General features: G+C 41.7%; 1 protein-coding gene and 1 non-coding gene across 2 annotated transcripts; both read right to left on the bottom strand.

The window, feature by feature from the left end:
* Positions 1 to 363: 363 nt before the first annotated feature.
* On the bottom strand, positions 364 to 774 carry LOC141649281 (uncharacterized). The gene has a single exon (XM_074457974.1). The coding sequence runs from the start codon at positions 772 to 774 to the stop codon at positions 364 to 366; it is 411 nt and encodes a 136-aa protein (XP_074314075.1).
* Positions 775 to 17,049: 16,275 nt separating this feature from the next.
* On the bottom strand, positions 17,050 to 17,156 carry LOC141650786 (small nucleolar RNA R71). Its single transcript, XR_012546801.1, has one exon. It is a non-coding gene; the product is annotated as a small nucleolar RNA R71 (small nucleolar RNA).
* Positions 17,157 to 17,561: the final 405 nt, after the last annotated feature.

Raw genomic sequence — 17,561 nt, 5'->3', positions numbered from 1 at the left:
GTGGCGCAAGAGCGTCCGGCTCGAGGTCGTGACAAGAAATATGACAGGAATGACAAGGGCAAGGGGAAGATGGAGGAATAGCCCGAGTCGTTATTTATTATTTGATTATTATTATTATTATTGTAATAAAAAGGTGGGGTTTTTAGAATCCTAGCCTATCCTATTTTTATTATGTAGCTTACTATTATTATTAGCAAATGAATGAAATAAAAAAGGTTAAATGGTTATGAAACCGTTGTGATTTTTTTTTTTTTTTTTGCAAAAAAGTTATCATTTCATTTCTTAAGAAGAAAAGAAATTACAATTTGCAAAACTATCCACTAAAGAATTACAAAAACTAAAGGAAAACTTCCTTTAAGTAGCCTAAACACTAGCTATAAAAAGCTCAGAATGGCGCATAAGCATACGTACAGCAATCTGAAACTTGAGCTTGCTAAGCAGAGCAGAGTGGGAGAGCCGCTCTTGAGCAAAGATCCTACGATTCCGTTCAGTCCATAGAGAATGTACCACAGCAGCAATGGAGATGAGATACCAATGCTTCCTCCAAACTGGCATAGAAACCTGAAGAGAAAGTTCTTGATGCAAGGGTAAAGCTGGTCTGGTAATATGCATCCACTGAAGGACAGACGACCAAAGATGATTAGAGAAAGAACAAGAAAAGAAGAGATGAGCATGGTCCTCCTCATGGCACTCACACAAACAACATCTATTTGCAAGAGAAAATCCTCTTCTTTGAAGATTATCAACAGTAGCAAGCTGCCCTTGAACTGCCATAGATGCAATTATTTTATGACTTGGTATAATTCCAGAGTAGGTGAGATGAATAGCCCAGTCCCCAACAGGAGTAAGCTGTCTAAAGAACAAGTAGGGAAGTTGAGCAGGAAATTGGGAACCAGCACACCAAGCATTGATCTGGAGCAAACCGTTGTGATTTTCTATTTATTATTCTTGTCGAATTTCAAATGCAATGCAAATGTCCTTCTATTTACATTTTAGATATAATGGGTTGAATCCCGTGAAGGATTGCCTACGTATTCACTTAAAAAAAGTGAAATCAAACCCTTGCGCGTAGTTCGAGTAAATGTAAAAGAATAATTGTTCTAAGCAAGAGCTTGTAATGAACTTAGAAAATAAGCATGAGCTTTTGCTTACTCTGAAGGTGCATATTAGTTTATTTGATGATATGAGGATGACGAACTTGTCAAAATGCAAGAGCACAGTGACATTAGCTTATTTCAGCTTGGCCAGGGGCCGTTTATTTAGTGCCACAAGAGCGACACGTGGGGTTACGCGAGGCGCGTTTTTGTTCCTATTCTAGGCATAGTACCGTTTCAGTTGGTCAAGGTTTGTTGGGTTTGAAAACTCATTCCCGTCTAGGTCTGTGATTCTAACCGCACCCCCTGGGAGTATGGATTTGACTAGAAATGGTCCGGCCCAATTAGGTTTGAATTTTCCCCGTGGGTCAACAGGTAAAAGAGCTCTAACCGATTTAAGTACTAGGTCTCCTTCTTTGATGTTTCTTGGCCTAACCCTTTTGTTGAAAGCTCGTTTGATACGTGCTTGGTATGTTTGGACATTATGCAAGGCGCGTAGCCTACGCTCATCCAGGAGGATGAGTTCTTCATGTCTATCCCTCTTCCAATCGGCTTCCGGGATTTGACTTTCGAGTAAAATACGCAAGGATGGTATTTCTAGCTCGACTGGTTGTACAGCTTCCATGCCGTAGGTCAAATAGAAAGGAGTAGCCCCAGTGGGCGTCCTAACAGATGTACGATACCCCCACAAAGCAAAGGGTATCTTGCTTGGCCAATCTCTATAGTTGTCAACCATTTTCTTGAGAATCGTGACAACATTCTTGTTTGCCGCCTCTACCGCGCCGTTAGTCTGTGGTCTATAGGGCGAAGAGTGGTGATGCTTAATATTATATTTGGCTTGCAATTGCTCGGTCTCAGCTTGGAAATGTGATCCGTTATCGCTAATGATCTCATGTGGGCAACCATATCGACAGATGATGTTGTTTTGTATGAACTTTGCCACATTTTTAGCTGTAAGACCAGTGTAGGAGGCCGCTTCTACCCATTTGGTGAAATAGTCAATCGCTACTAGAATGAAACAGTGTCCTCCTGTTCCAGCTGGGGTTATCTTCCCGATTATGTCAATTCCCCATGCAGAAAATGGCCAAGGGGATGTCATTGTATAGAGTAATGAAGGAGAGACATGTTGTACATTCCCGAAGATTTGGCAATTGTGGCAATGTCTTACGTATTTGATGCAATCGGATTCCATTGTGGTCCAATAATATCCCAAACGTGTGATTTTCTTTGCCATCATGGGCCCACTCATGTGAGGGCCGCATTCTCCGTCGTGGACTTCTTCCATCACCTTTCGTGCCTGTGAATGATCAAGGCAACGTAGGACTACACCAAGAGGTGTTCTTTTGTACAATTCTCCTTGCATGAGAACGTATTGGGAAGCTAGTAAGCGTATAGCACGTTGTCCCCTCTTGTCCATATCCGGTGGATATGTACCATTAAGCTTAAAATTCAGGATTGCTTGGAACCAGGGTTCCTGTGCGATTTCCTCTTCATCGGTGATTTGGTGGACATAAGCCGGCTCTGACCGTCGTTCGATGCACAAAGGCATTTCCATCATGTGATCCGGCATAATAATCAGAGATGCAAGTTTCGCAAGAGCGTCTGCAAATTGATTTTCTTCCCGAGGTAGGTGTAGGTAGGTTACGTGATCAAAGAACTGAGCGACTTAGTCTATTCTAGCCTGATAAGGTGCGAGGGTTTCGCTTCGGATTTTCCAAGATCCTGTAACTTGGTTGATGATCAGTGATGAATCCCCATGTACTCAGAGGTTTTTAATGCCTAAGCTTACTGCCGCTTGTAGTCTAATGAGACAAGCTTCGTACTCTGCAGCATTGTTTGTCACCTCGAAGTCGAGTTTGACAGCAATTGGTGTATGCTCGCCTTCAGGAGAAATGAGCAACACTCCTATTCCGAATCCTCTTAAGTTCGATGCTCCATCAAAGTACAGGTCCCAGGAGTCTACATCAGTTTGGAGTATATCCTCGTCTGGAAATGACCAAGTATCTATTGTTTGTGCGTCATTGATAGGATTTTCTGCGAAAAATTCGGCGACGGCGCGACCTTTTATAACTTTCGGTGGCACGTATTTGAGGTCGAATTAAAGAGCATCGGTGTCCATCTTGCTAGGCGTCCGTTGAGGACGGGTTTCTCGAAGAGGTATTTGACTGGATCCATTTTGGAGTATATTTTGACGGAGTAGCTAAGCATGTAATGGCGTAGCTTCTTCGTTTCCCACACAAGAGCGAGGCATGTCTTTTCGAGTTGTGAGTATTTGCACTCGTACTCCAAGAACTTCTTACTAAGATAGTAGATAGCTCTTTCTTCACTTCCTACATTTGAGCCAAAGATGGCACCCATGGTCATTTTGATTCTTCGTGAGATATAAACCAAGAGGTTGATCTCGTTGAGGTGGCATGAGCACTGGTGGCTTAGCCAATATCTCCTTGATTCGGTCGAAAGCTTTTTGACAATCATCATCCCACATGGTGTGGTCCGTTTTCTTGAGTTTCTTGAAGATAGGTTCGCAAATCATCGTAAGTTTCGATATGAATCGACTTATGTACTGCACTTTCCCCAGGAATCCTCTGACTTCTTTTTCTGTTTGAGGTTGTGGCATTTCGATCAGAGCTTTGATTTTGGACGGATCTATTTCTATACCTCGTTGGCTAACGACGTATCCCAGGAGTTTGCCAGATGTTACTCCGAATGTGCATTTCTGAGGATTGAGTCTCATGTTGTACTTTCGTAGCCTTGCGAAGAACTTGCGAAGGTTCGCAATATGTCCCTCTCTTTCCTTGGACTTGACAATCATGTCATCTACGTATACCTCAACTTCTTTGTGCATCATGTCATGTAAGAGTGTAGTTGCGGTGCGTTGATATGTAGCTCCGGCGTTGATCAATCCAAACGGCATTACTGTATAGCAATAGGTGCCCCATTGGGTGACAAATGCGGTTTTATGCATATCTTCCATGGCCATCTTGATTTGGTTATATCCCGCATACCCATCCATGAAGGATAGTAACGCGTGGTCTGCAGTATTGTCCACCAATATGTCGATGTGAGGTAGAGGGAAGTCATCTTTTGGACTTCCTTTGTTTAAGTCCCTAAAGTCAACACAAACACGGATTCTCCCATCCTTTTTGGGTACGGGTACTATGTTAGCTACCCAGTCAGAATACTCGGAAACTTTGATGAACCCGGCTTTGAATTGCTTGTCAACTTCTTCCTTAATCTTTAGAGCCCATTCTGTTCTCATTCGTCGAAGCTTCGTTTTCGGTTTGAAACCCGGCTTAATCGGAATCCTATGTTCGGCGATATCCCTGTCGATCCCTGGCATGTCTTTGTAGGACCAAGCGAAAACGTCTTTGAATTCATTTAGGAGGTCTATGAAATCGGCCCTTTCGGTAGAGCTCAAGGTAGTCCCTATCCTAAGTTCTTGGGGTTCTAGTTCGGTTCCTACATTGATGGGTTCGGTGTCTTCTATTACTGGTCCCCCTTCCCCTTCCTGTAGTATTTCTTTGGCTACGTAGGGAGGTATTTCGATCAAGTCCGGGTCTTGGTCATCCTCGCATCATCATAAAAAACAATTGCACTCAAGATAACACAAAGAGTAAGCAGAACCTGATTTATTCATATCAAAATTTGAGTAGAGTTGAAACAAAGAAGCCAACTAATCCATGGTCAGTGTCGGCAAAGGGACAGTGGTTGGGGCATTCCCCGAACTACTGTGACTACTCGAGGCTAAGCTAGGAGAAACAAAGGGAGTGGGGATGACGACAGGAGTAGACTCTCTAATGACTTCTCTAGACTCCGACTCTGACTCCGACTCCGACTCGAACTCATCGTCTTCTGGTTCTCCTTTCAACATCTCTCCTTCTCTAGTGGTGAGCTTGAAGAGTCTTCCTTGATTTTTGGTCCACTTGATTGATTTTCTCCATCCTTTCTGCTGTCTTGCGTTGGTTTCTGTGATTAACGCGGTGGGGTTGAAGCGATCGTCTTGAAGTATCATGGTAATGATCTCATCCTGCGCGGCCCTAACGAATCGATCTTCTCCAAACAATAGGCTAACAGCTTGTTCGTCTAAGCAAGGTGCTTGACGGGTTTTGACGGTAGGAACCGTTTCTTGAGGGAAAAGTAGAAATCGTGAAAGATCTCGATTCCGGCTAGCTTCCTCTCGAGATAATGCCAAGGTTCGGGAAATCCGTGAAAGAGTTCTAGACTTCCTTCTTGAACAAAGTACCCATTTAAAGTAGGGAGATAGGGTCGCATTTGGACTCCTACGTGCTTACGGTTTTGGACTTGGGCAAGCATTTCGAGAACCTCTTCTTTTGTGGGTTTGTACCCTAGTCCAAGTGGTATCCTCTTTGAGTTGCCTTCCTTGTATGGTGCGAAGGTATTCTTCCGAATAGGGTTCAAAGGCATTCCAGGGAAGTATCCCTGGGATTTGAGTATGTGGTTGACCACCAAGTTGGAGTAGGGATCATAGTATAAGGGTGCCAATTCACTCTCTATGACACTTACACTTTGGAAGCCCCCAAGTTCGTATACAGGATCCGCAAGGACTTGATTGTTCGACTGTTTTTCGATTATTGCCTTGATGGGTGACGAAGTGATCGTCACTACTTCGCCATTTAGTGGGATCTTGATCTTTTGATGAAGGGTGGATGTTACTGCTTTGGAAGCGTGAATCCACGGCCTTCCCAGAAGTATGTTGAATGAAGCTTCAATGTCCACTATTTGGAAGTTAACCTTTCGTTCGATTGGCCATGTGGCTATGGTTAGGTTAACAAGTCCTACCACCTTTCGTCGTGTACCGTCATATGCACGCACACCTTGATTGGTAGGGGTCCAATCCGACTCTTTCATGCCTAGCTTGTATGCCGTTTTGAGGGGTATGACGTTGACTGCAAAGCCATCATCCACCAAGGTCATTGGCACATTCTTCTTTAGATAAATGACAGTGATGTATAGAGCAAGGTTGTGACTAGCGCCGAAAGGTGGCAAATCTTCGTCTGAGAAAGTAATAGGATTACTTAGCTTTGGTGATTCTTGGAAGACCAAGTTGACTACATCTTCAGGAGTGGAGTTATGTGCTACATTTAGTTTGGCCAAAGCTTGCAGTAAAGCTTGGCGATGTGGGAATGAGCTTGCTACTAATTGCCAGACTGAAAGATCAGCCTTTGTCTTCTGTAATTGCTTGAGCAAATGATCAGTGGAGTCGTCTTCGTTGTCATTTGGTGTGATGACGTTGGTTGGACCATTTTGAGTAGTGCTTTGATATGGACGACCCGAACGAGTTAGGTGGTCCACATCTTGGTCTTCACCATTTTGGACTATTTCTCTGACTAGGGAGTTTTCAATGAGATACTCGTCCTCATCATCGTCGGCCCAAACCCCATTGATTGCAGTTAGTTCCCTCATTCTCATGATGTCACTTTCCACTCATATGATTTGTTCGACTAGTTTATCAACCGCGGTGACTACTTCTTGCATAGTAGCATTTTGAGAGAAGATTAGTGGCACATGTTCTTCGGGTGTTGCGTTGGGATCGCGTAGAGTTGTCACCACATTTTCTAATTCCCAAACTTGTCTATCCACACTCCTTGCCCATGTGATGAAGTCGGAAATGGTAGGGGAGATAGTAGAGTAGAGCCCTTCATTCTTGATTGCATGGATTTCATTTTCGATTGGAGAAATGAGGTGTGAGCAATCTAAGGTAGATTCATCACTTGTAATCACTAGAACTCCAAGAGGATTCTGAGTGTTGTTGGGTTTACCTCCCGGCGGTATTGGTAGTCGACCATCTTCAATCATGTCTTGAAGCACGTTTTTCAACTTGTAGCATTTTTCTGTGTCGTGCCCCTTGCCCCTATGGTATTCACAGTACGAGTTCTCGTCCCAAAATTTGGATTTCCTTTCGGGTTCGGGAGTAGGTCCAATGGGTTGGAGTTTACCTTGCTTCATTAACCTTTTTAGGGCGTTGGAGTAAGTGTCTCCAAGGTTTGTGAATTTCCTTGGTGGGGTACATTTCTTGGATGGCTCGAGAAGGTTAACTTCATCGGTCTTGCTAGTAGAGCCGTATGAACGACTTGTGGAACCTTGATATCCTCGACCTACCGTTTTGGACAAGAGTCCTTTACGGATGTCATCTTCAATCCTTGTCCCTAGTACGGTTAAGTCCTTGAAAGTTTTGATGTTTTGGTATCTCAAATGATTGACATAGATGGGTTTGAGATTATCCACAAACTTCTCCACAAGGGTAGCCTCATCCGGGCGTTCAACTAGTTGAGTGCTAGTCTTCCTCCACCTACTTAGGAAGTCGGTGAATCCTTCTTTGTCATTTTGGGTAAGAACCTCTAGAGTGCGCATGTTGACTTGGATCTCGGCATTATCCGCATATTGTTTAGAGAACTCGATTGCGGCGTCTTCCCAAGTAGCGACCTTCTTGTGATCTAAGGAGTAGAACCATTGCTTTGGGATAGTGTCAAGAGATGAAGGAAAGATCCTTAAGAACATCTCGGGTTTGATGCCTTTGATAGACATGTAATCCTTGAAGGCGCGGATGTGGTTCAAAGGGTTCTCGTGTCCCTTAAACTTAGGGATATCCGTCATATTGAAGTTAGTTGGCAATTTGGAATTGACGGCCTCATACTTGCGATTGTTCTCCCTATAAATGTCATCCCCCTTAAGGTACATCAATTGCTCCTCTAAGTATTGGAGTCTTTTCTCAGCTACAGTCATCCCCATGAGAGGATTTTCATCCTTGGATTCGTTGTCAGAGTCACGTAGTACTTCACTTTCATGAGGAGGCAACCTTCCCTCTACGGCGTAGATACGGCCCTCGATGAGCTCAAGGCGGTCATAGGTTTGTTCTTGGGTAGCTTGCATTTGGGCTAGCGCGGCTAGGATTCGATCATTACCATCTTGAAGTTGGTGGAGGTTTGTTTCATCACTTGATCCGGGCATCCTGAAAACTGGATAAGAGATCGGCGACGAATCAAAACACGATCGACCATTATAACACACTTGCTAAAAGAAGAAATGTTTTGACTCGTGAAGTGGGTGTGTGCCACTTGTGTTGAGTGAGCTTTGAAGAAAGACAAGGTTTTTGAAAATGTGTGTCCTAGTCAACTATAGTGTAGTTGTAGGAGTGGACTCGAAGTGAGGTTTTGAAATGGGTTTGTAGCCCGAATTTTGACACGACAAACGGACAGAGTTTTGACCGGGTTTTGCGCTAATTGAAAGCCCATTTCGAAATTTTGTTTGAAAATGGGTTTTGATTTTTGAAAAATCGTCATGGTTTCGTTTAGAAATTGTGATCACGTAAGGTACAAACATTTATACAAGCATTATAACGGGATGCTGAGTGCATTTAAAAGGGTTTTGGTTTAAAGGGTGGGTTGCCATACCGAACCATCAAACCCGAAGTCTGTGGAGAGGCTCGTACCAAACAAGAATAAGGCCGATTCCTAGTCCATTTCCTCAAGTAGTGAAGGCCCTTGATACAAACAGGAGTAAGCATCATGGTATGGATGACGTCAATCGCTATCCATCCTTAGGCCCAAATAAGAATTAGGACCGTTTAGACGGGACGATTGGTCGAATGGGTTGGGTTGGGCCTAGGAAGGCCGAATAAAACGGTCTAAGAAGACCGAGTTATGAAAACCGACAATTGTCTTGTATAAACTATTCCCTAACCTTGTTCAAGTTTCACCCTTGCTACACGTAAGTGTATTATCCCCAGCGGAGTCGCCAAACTGTGGACAGCGGGCCACCCACGGGGGCGCTTGGGAGGAAAAGAGAAACAAGCGTTTGCATTTTTGTATGGAGTCGCCACCAATTTTTATGGGAAATTGGAACCGTTCGAATACCTCGTGCCATGTCAAGACACAAAGTAAAGACATGAACACTAAGCAATCGTTACCCTTAGCATTCTATGTCTAGAATGACTCTCGCGGATGCCAATGAACACGGGTGCTCACGGAGATCTGGAGTAAGGGGCGAGGGTACGTATTAGGAAGCTCTTTTGATCGAACACCTAATCCCGCCCGCCTCGATAGCGGCCTCTACTAATGATTAGGGACATCATTTATACTCGATATATTGTCGGCTATATGCATGCAATGCAACATCCAAGTTTTAATCCTAACATGTGAGAATTAGACTAAGTCGGTGAACAATTAATTAGCAAACAATTAATGTGGAAGTTAGATTTTAAGGTTCAATTACATGTGAAGGCATACAAATGATACAATAAATATGATAAATAAAATAGGAAAATTACAATAATGAAAATCACAATAATTACAACGGAATAGGCGATTTATGTCGAAAATACCTTTAAAACGGATAATTTGAGAAAACGAAATAAAAGAATAAAATTACGAACAAAACAGAAGGTGATAATACGATTAATAGTTAATTATACGTAATTAAATAACTAAGTCAAAGCAGAAACGGAGTTCAGGGACAGAATTCAACAAGGAACAGGCGCAGCAGAGCTGTGTCCTTTGGAATAGGCGCAGCAGACGCTGCGTCTGTTCCTGACCTGAATTCTGGCTGTGAAGCCGTAATTGCGTGTTGTTAATATCAATTGGTAAATTTAATGATTGATTAAATTATTTACTCGAATGGAAGTGGTTAATGGGTTATTTACATGTGATTAATAGTCATAAAACAATAAAACATGGATGAGACGGAACATTACTAATTATTTACATGAACGAATGATTAATTAGTGACATGGGTGAATGAAACAAACTAAACATGACGAATTAATGACAAATTGATGACGAATATGTGATGAACAGGCGACAAACAGATGAAAATATATCAAAAGACGAATTCCAGAAACCCAATATCGAACAAGTCGAATTTCTACAACCCGGATTGAATTTAATGACGAAAACCCGCAAATATTGATTACTTGGGATTTAAGTCGGATTTTAATTACGAATTAAACATGTTAATGATGATGAATAATATACATGTGAAATTATTAGACTATTGTATCAAGAATTAAAGAACAAACGAATGAAAACAAATAAAAGTGACGAATTACAGAGGACGAACGAAGAAGAAAGGAAGCAGGAACTGCGACAGCCTCACGAAGAGGCGCAGCAGGTACTGCGCTCCTTCGAAGAGGCGCAGCAGTTGCTGCGTCCTTTCTCGACGGTTATCTACTGGAAATCCGTAAAAAGAGGTTTTTAAAGCATGGTTTTAGAAATCGGTTTTAATTGGTATTTTCGACATAAATCTTACAATTGTGATACAATAATTAAAATACAATAAATAAAAGAGAGATTTACACCCTCAGACTTACATGTTGACGAAACGAGAAGGACTAAGATATCGATTAGTGATGCTCGACGCGAATGCAAAGAAAGTACCCTCGTAAGAGGAAAACGATTAGATTAATTAAGTTGATTGATGTGGAGTTGGTCAAATTGGTCGGTCATGCAAACGGGGAGGCTGGTACTCAGAAGGATCCGAGCTTATGTGGTCGAAAGTTCAAGCACGTAGACGCCAAAAAGTAAGAACAAAGTCTAGAATGCAAAGGGAGAAGAGAAGGGCGGACACTCGCGTGAGAAATATGAGGAGCGAAGGCTCCTATTTATACTAATCACGTGGAGGAATTAGGGTTTCGGAGACTCTTTGGAAGTGAATCTCGGAAAGATATGAAAAAGATACGAGAAATACGCGAGAAAGGGCACGGGAAGAGGCGCGCAGCCACCGCGTCTCTTGGAAGTGGCGCAAAGACTGCTGCGTCTGTTCCCAAGGGGTTTCCTCCTGCGAAAGAAAGATTTCCGTGTTTGAGTTATGGTAGGACGGAAATAATTCGGTTTTCCTTAATATCTTATGTGAATATTACGGGAAATTGTTTACCAAAAGATAAAATTTGTGAAATAAGGAATAGAAATATCCGGAACATTCCAACATTCGACTCGGATTTAACATTATCGAAAAATGGAGACGGTTTTAGGCCCGGACTCCGAATGTACTCTAATTATCACAAAACGACCGTATCGGCGCGTAGATGACAACTAAGAGGTAGACATTATTATTTGAGCGATCACTTGACGATAATCTTACGAATTGTCACAAATCGTTCCGCGTATCAAACATGCGGCCCAATCATCACCGGGTGGTTTGCGGGAGGTGCAGAAATGAGGTATCTACAACATGTGACATATTGTGTGACAAATGACAAATTGACAAAATAAAATGGTAGTCCATTTTATGTGATATGGACCGAATGGAGGGAGTAGTAGTGGTGTGAGGATGATATTATTTTATGAGATAAAATGCACATCATCATAGCTATTTGCTTACTAGCCTTACACCTACTCTAAATTGTCTTACACATCTATGTCTTGTGAAGACAAAAAGCAAAAGGCAAGATGCTCCTCTTGGGCTCTTCCTACCCGGCTCCATGCTCCTCTATATGAGCATTTTGATTCTCATTTTTATTCATTCACATCTACATGCAAAAGCTTTTCTCCTTATTCTCTCTAGTTTTCTTTAAACAAATTTTTAGAAATACAAGTAATTGTTCATCAATTATAATATCAAAATAAGGTTACTAGTGTAGTAATAATAACAATATTAGAATACATTTTAAGGAACAATAATACACTAATCTAGTTAATTAGTTTATTATTTTTAAGGGATAAGTCTTGGGTGTAATCAAAGGAGAATCTCTACATTGGGATTTCTGGAGGATCATCCAACATTTTAAGCTCAAGAACAAATAAGGAAGGTGACCTTATTTGTGCCCATAATTTCGAACCCATATACAATGTAAGGGACATTGTTTTTCTTATAAATCTCTTATTTTGTTATGCATGCACTAGATCTAAAGAACAAATAATTAAGAAGTTAATTAGTTCACTATTAGAGGAGTCTAATAATAGGTATATGATCCTAACACAAAAGGCGTGTGAAAGGACGAGGTCGTGTCCCAGTACCGATCAAGGAAAGCTCGGATCAGGCAAATGTTAGACCGAATCTTCCTTTCCTTGATCGCCCTCCACACTCCCACCAAAGCTCCGAAGGCTCCCAGCTCGATGATGGCCTTCTCCTCCTCCGTCAGTCTCTCGTAGGCCTCCATCATCATCGTGTAGCCGGAGAAGGACCTCAAGTTCCCGGCATTCTGTATCAATCCAGGTCAAACGCTATCTTTAGCACAAGATTAGGATGAAATGAAACGGCAAGTGAATAGGAAACGTAATAAAGGAAATGACAAGTTCGAAATTTACCAAACTCCTCGCCGTCCTGTAAGACAGGTGGCTCTCTGCTGCCCAAATGAGATGTCTGTCATCCCATTTCTCAGCCCACTCGGGTACCCCCACTAGCTGGCGACCACCACGTCCCACGTTGGCCCGCCTCGGGACCTCCTCAGCCTCCTCTTCAACAACCTCCTCGACCACCTCCTCGAGAGCGAGAGAAGGGTCGAAGTCGACGACCACATCTATGGAAGCCCTCCCCGACATAGAAGGAACGTCACCTGCAAAATTGGAGTAAATTAGGCCGCGTCAAATGACGACAAGCCTCGGTGAGGTTGTTTCAAGCCTTTCTTAAGCCCCGAAAATGGCCGTTTCTCGCCATCTTTGGCCATTTCTTTTGAAAACCGACCACTCATGTGGTAAACTGGGTCAAGTCAACTCTAAGTCCAAGCCTAGTCATGGGTTTGAGTCGAAATTTTGGCAGCATTTCGCTATAATAATGATTATGCCCTAGAAAAGTGTCCTGAAAAAACTATCACAAATCAAAACTCCGACATCGTAGGAAGTTTACCCATTACACAAGGGTTCCAAAAACCAAATTTCATCAAAAATGGACAATCCTAAGGCCATTTTCGAAGCAATTTTCGAAACAGTTGAGAAACCGTCTCAATTTCGCTCAAATGCTCAATACTTGACGAAAATTCAAAAAGAATACATGGTTATGTTCCTAACATTGCCAATTATCCATTTTTAGTATCAATTTTACAAGACAAATCCATTAGGGGGAAAAGCCCCAAATTTTCGACATATTTGGGTGTAAAAAACCCCAATTTTTTCGATCAAAATCAAGCAAAAACAAGATTAAAAGAAAGTGTAAGACATATACCTCTATTATTCATAATTAATGGAGTAGATTGATTAAATTTTGGCGGAATTTGGTTATGATTTGAGAGAGTATTGAAGAAATTGTGTTTTGTTTATTATGAAATAAACACGGTTTTATAGAGTTTTTACTCAGGGACAAGCCCGGGAAAGGATGCAGCACCTACCGCGCCTCTTCCAAGAGTCGCAGCTCTTGCTGCGCCTCTTCCCCAGCTTCCCTCCAGCTCAACTTTCAAAAGTTCGTTATGAGTTAGTTATTTGTGGGCCCAATTTTTTGTGCGCCTCTTCTCCAACACCTTATATCATATATTTGGTCTATTGGGCATTTATTTTGTCCAGACCCGTGTTTTTTCCAAAGCAGACTGCGAGACCGTCACATTATTTTATCAGTCCGCATTCTTCTAAAGCAGACTGTGAACCGTCGCAGTATTTTATCAGTCCGTGTATTCTTCTAAAGCGGACTGTGAACCGTCGCAGTATTTTATTTTCCAGGAAGGATCTTTCATCATGACTTCACTTGCAGCAACGAGCGGATTTGCCAAGGTGTTGGGACACACCTTCATCTTACTAATATGCTCAGCGAGAGTTCATGACAGCCGATTGCACTCCTCGAGAGACGGAAGCCAACGCAAGCAAATTCCCCCCAGCAGTTTCTACCGACGTCCTGCTGTTCTCAACATTTATTTGTTTTAGACAGTCCTTCAGTAACCTTCAGAATTCCTGCGACCCTCCTGCCTTCAGACATCAAGTTATCTTCAGAACAAAAAGTTTTGTCGAAGCGCTTTCAGTCGCGTTTCGCCCGGGAGTCTCAGGTATGGTTTCTTCTTATGGCTGGCGAGCTTCCTTACATAGTCTAATGGGCTTTAAACGACCCTCCCTGATAGTCGACAGACTCTAAAATGTTCCCGACGACAGGTCATTGGCTCAGACCCCTTGAGCCGCCTCGCGTCGCCATAGTCGCCAGGTTGTAATCTTCGATTGACCTGATGGCTATACTTTTACTTTTGCCTTGTCCAAGCCTCAGTCAAAGTGAGTGCTCTGTAGATACCTCATTTATGCACCTCCCGCCAATCACCCAGTGATGATTGATCCGCATGTTTGGTACGCGGAATGATTTATGACAGTTCGTAAGTTTATAATCAACTAATAGCTCAAATACTTGTGTCTACCCCTTGGTCGTCATCTACGCGCCGATACGGTCGTTTTGACAGTAATTAGAGTTCATTTGGAGTCCGGGTCAAAAACCGCTTCATTTTCTAATAGACCGTTTAAAATGCAGAGTCGGAATGTCCTAGAATATTCCGTATTTTTATTCCATAAATTAATTTTATATATTTTGGTAAAATATATCCCGAAAATCTTATTTTAAGAAATAAGGAAGTAGAGATCCAGCGCAATTCCATAAAAGAAATGCGGAATTCTTTCTTCCGCAGGAGGAATGATGTGACCAATATTTGAGCATATTTAGTCCCCGAATTAGCCTCGTTCCTATGCTTTTTAGTGCATAATTGGGTCATTTACTATCTTTAGTCCTTTGTTTTGCATATTCTTTGAGGTTTTGTTTCCTTGGTAGGAGAGGAGTGCAAACCTTGCATTTTCATGGCAAAATGGAGCTAAATTGATCGAATCTAATGACCAAGCATCAAAGTGAAGACAATACTAGAAGTCCTATGTAAATAATGTAGTAGATGGGCAATGATGAAGAATATCCTTGCATCTCCGACAAGATCCTTGAGGATCCTCCACAATCCGAGCGTCCCACACACAATCCGCCCGTCCAAGTACTCCACAATCCGAGCGTCCCACCACCCTGCCCGCTCGTCCTGCACCACCACAATCCGCTCGTCCCGACCCCTTGGCCGCTCGGATTCCAGCCCAGTACAGCACGTCTCTTCCTTGTTCCACTCGGGATGCGCATATTTCTGAAAGACTAACAAAAAGGAGACTAGTATCTTCCTTCGAGAGAAGCATTTCCTCAACTTTTCATAAGGGTCTTAATCGTCATTTAAGCCCTTAGTAACCCTAATTTATGTACCTAATCCTCACTATAAATACCCCATTGTACTAATTAGATTATCATCAATCCTTAATATTATTTATGTTCTTCCTAATCTCATTTTAATCTTGTAATCAACTTTTAATTAAGCATTAATACAAATCTCATTTCCTTAATTTCTCTATTGTTCATCATTTATTTTGGGTAATTGAAGATTATTTGGGTATTATTGGGAGATTGACAACCTTCCATCAATCATCAAGTACTTCTATTATTCTTTGCTTATTATTTCGGAATCATCATTAGGTATAATTCTCTTAACCCTTGTTTTAATTATTGTTAATCATTTTCCATTCATTCATCATGTTTTGCTTTGTTAATATGTTTGACAACCTTGTTAGCATGTTAACCTTGATAATGAGTGAGTAGTTTCCTTAGCTAGGGTTAATGGGGAATTAGGGGAAACCAACATGGGGGATGATTCATGCTTAATCTAATATGTTCACATAATTTATTTGCTTGCTTGTTGTGATCTCAACTTATGCACATGTTATGTTTGATGAAATGCGAGCCTATGAATCCTTGCATTTTTTTACCCATCACTTACCTTTTCAATGAGACTTGTAAGACATAAACCAACTCAAGTCTCATTAGACCATGCATATAGTTGAGTAGGGAGGATTAAGTTGACTTGTAGGTGTTGTACAATCTAATCGATTCGGCTCCGGGACCCAAACCTTCCTAGGATTGTAAGATATAAACCAACTCGATCCTATCACAATAATAATTGCTTGCTTGTAATTTGAGAATATGTTTGTATGATCAATTCCCATGAATCCCCTATGAACCCATGACACCCTAGTACTTTTAATCAATTGTTTACATCTCATTTTAATCATCTTGCTTGTTTATTTACATTGTTATTTAGTTTAGTGATCTTCTTATCTCAACCTAAATTGTGACACCCTTAGACACCACTACTTGCAATCGAAAATCCTACATCAATACCCGTCCCTTGGGATCCGACCTTTACTTACCCCTTTACTAATAGTAGAGTATTTGTGAAGCTATAAATATTGTTTTGATCTAGGTGCTCCTAACGACAAGTAACCGAAAACGATAGTCCGACCAAAAATGGTGCCGTTGCCGGGGACGGTGTTAACTTGATTTGATTTTCTTTGATTGTTCTTAGTTGTGTCTTTCTTTTCCTTGCGGAAGTAAAACTCCTCAAGGTTTGTTCTAATTGTTTTCAAGTTGTTTGATATTTTGCATGTCTAGAAGATCACAAGGTAACTTGTTACCCATTGATCACGAAATTGAAAGAACTTTGACAACCAATAGAACACTTGCTAGAAATACTTTGAGAGGTATTGGTGATATTGTGGATATTCAACCAAACAATATTGAGTTCATCAACCCTTTTGCAAGAGAAGGAGAGGAGAACCCAACACAAAACCCACCACAAAATCAACCCACAATGCCTAAATTTTCATCACATTCCGTACCAACCAAAGAGAACCTACCCAATGGTACTCCCACACCACAACACTTGACCGGTAATTTCATTGCAAAATTCGCATTTATCCAATTAGTCGAAAGAAGTCAATTTGGGGGCATGCCTAGTGAAGACCCTCATTCTCATATGGAGACTTTTTGTGACAATTGTGATGCAATTTCACAAACCGGAGTGACTCAAGACCAAATTTGATGGGTCTTATTTCCTTTTTCTTTGATTGGTACCGCGAAACAATGGTTAAAGAGCCTTGATAAGGCTACTCTTGGTATTAACTCTTGGAAGAAATTGGCTCTTGCTTTCTACAAAAAGTTCTACCCTCCGGAAAAGACTAACATGCTAAGAGCCCAAATCACGGGGTTTAAACAAAGGGACGAAGAATCTTTGTATGAAGCTTGGGAGCGATTCAAAGGAACTTGTCGCTCATGTCCTCATCATGGACTTAGCGAGTGGTTCTTGGTACAACAATTTTGGAATGGTCTTTATGAAGACTCCCGAAACATTCTCAACATGGGATCAAATGGTATGTTCACCGAAGTTGACGATAGTAAAACATGGAACAAGATTGAGGAAATGGCGTCCATAACTCACAATATAGTAGACCTCGGAAGGCTACTAGAGGAGGAAAGCATGAAGTGGACTCTATTACTCAATTGGGTGCTCAACTTAGTGCTCATATTGATACCATTAATTTAAAGTTTGAGAAGGCTATGGCTAAACTTGAAGAAGCCTCAAAATCACCAAAGCAACATGTTAATGCCATGGTGGCATCTTCATCAATTCCAAGTGGAATATGTGAGAATTGTGGAACTTTGGGACATGACCAAAGTGAATGTAGGGGAACAAGT

Source organism: Silene latifolia, chromosome 3, assembly GCF_048544455.1.
Source record: "Silene latifolia isolate original U9 population chromosome 3, ASM4854445v1, whole genome shotgun sequence".
Classification (NCBI taxonomy): Eukaryota; Viridiplantae; Streptophyta; class Magnoliopsida; order Caryophyllales; family Caryophyllaceae; genus Silene; species Silene latifolia.
The sequence above is the reverse complement of the archived record's forward strand: the minus strand, read 5'-3'. Positions and strand labels throughout refer to the sequence as shown.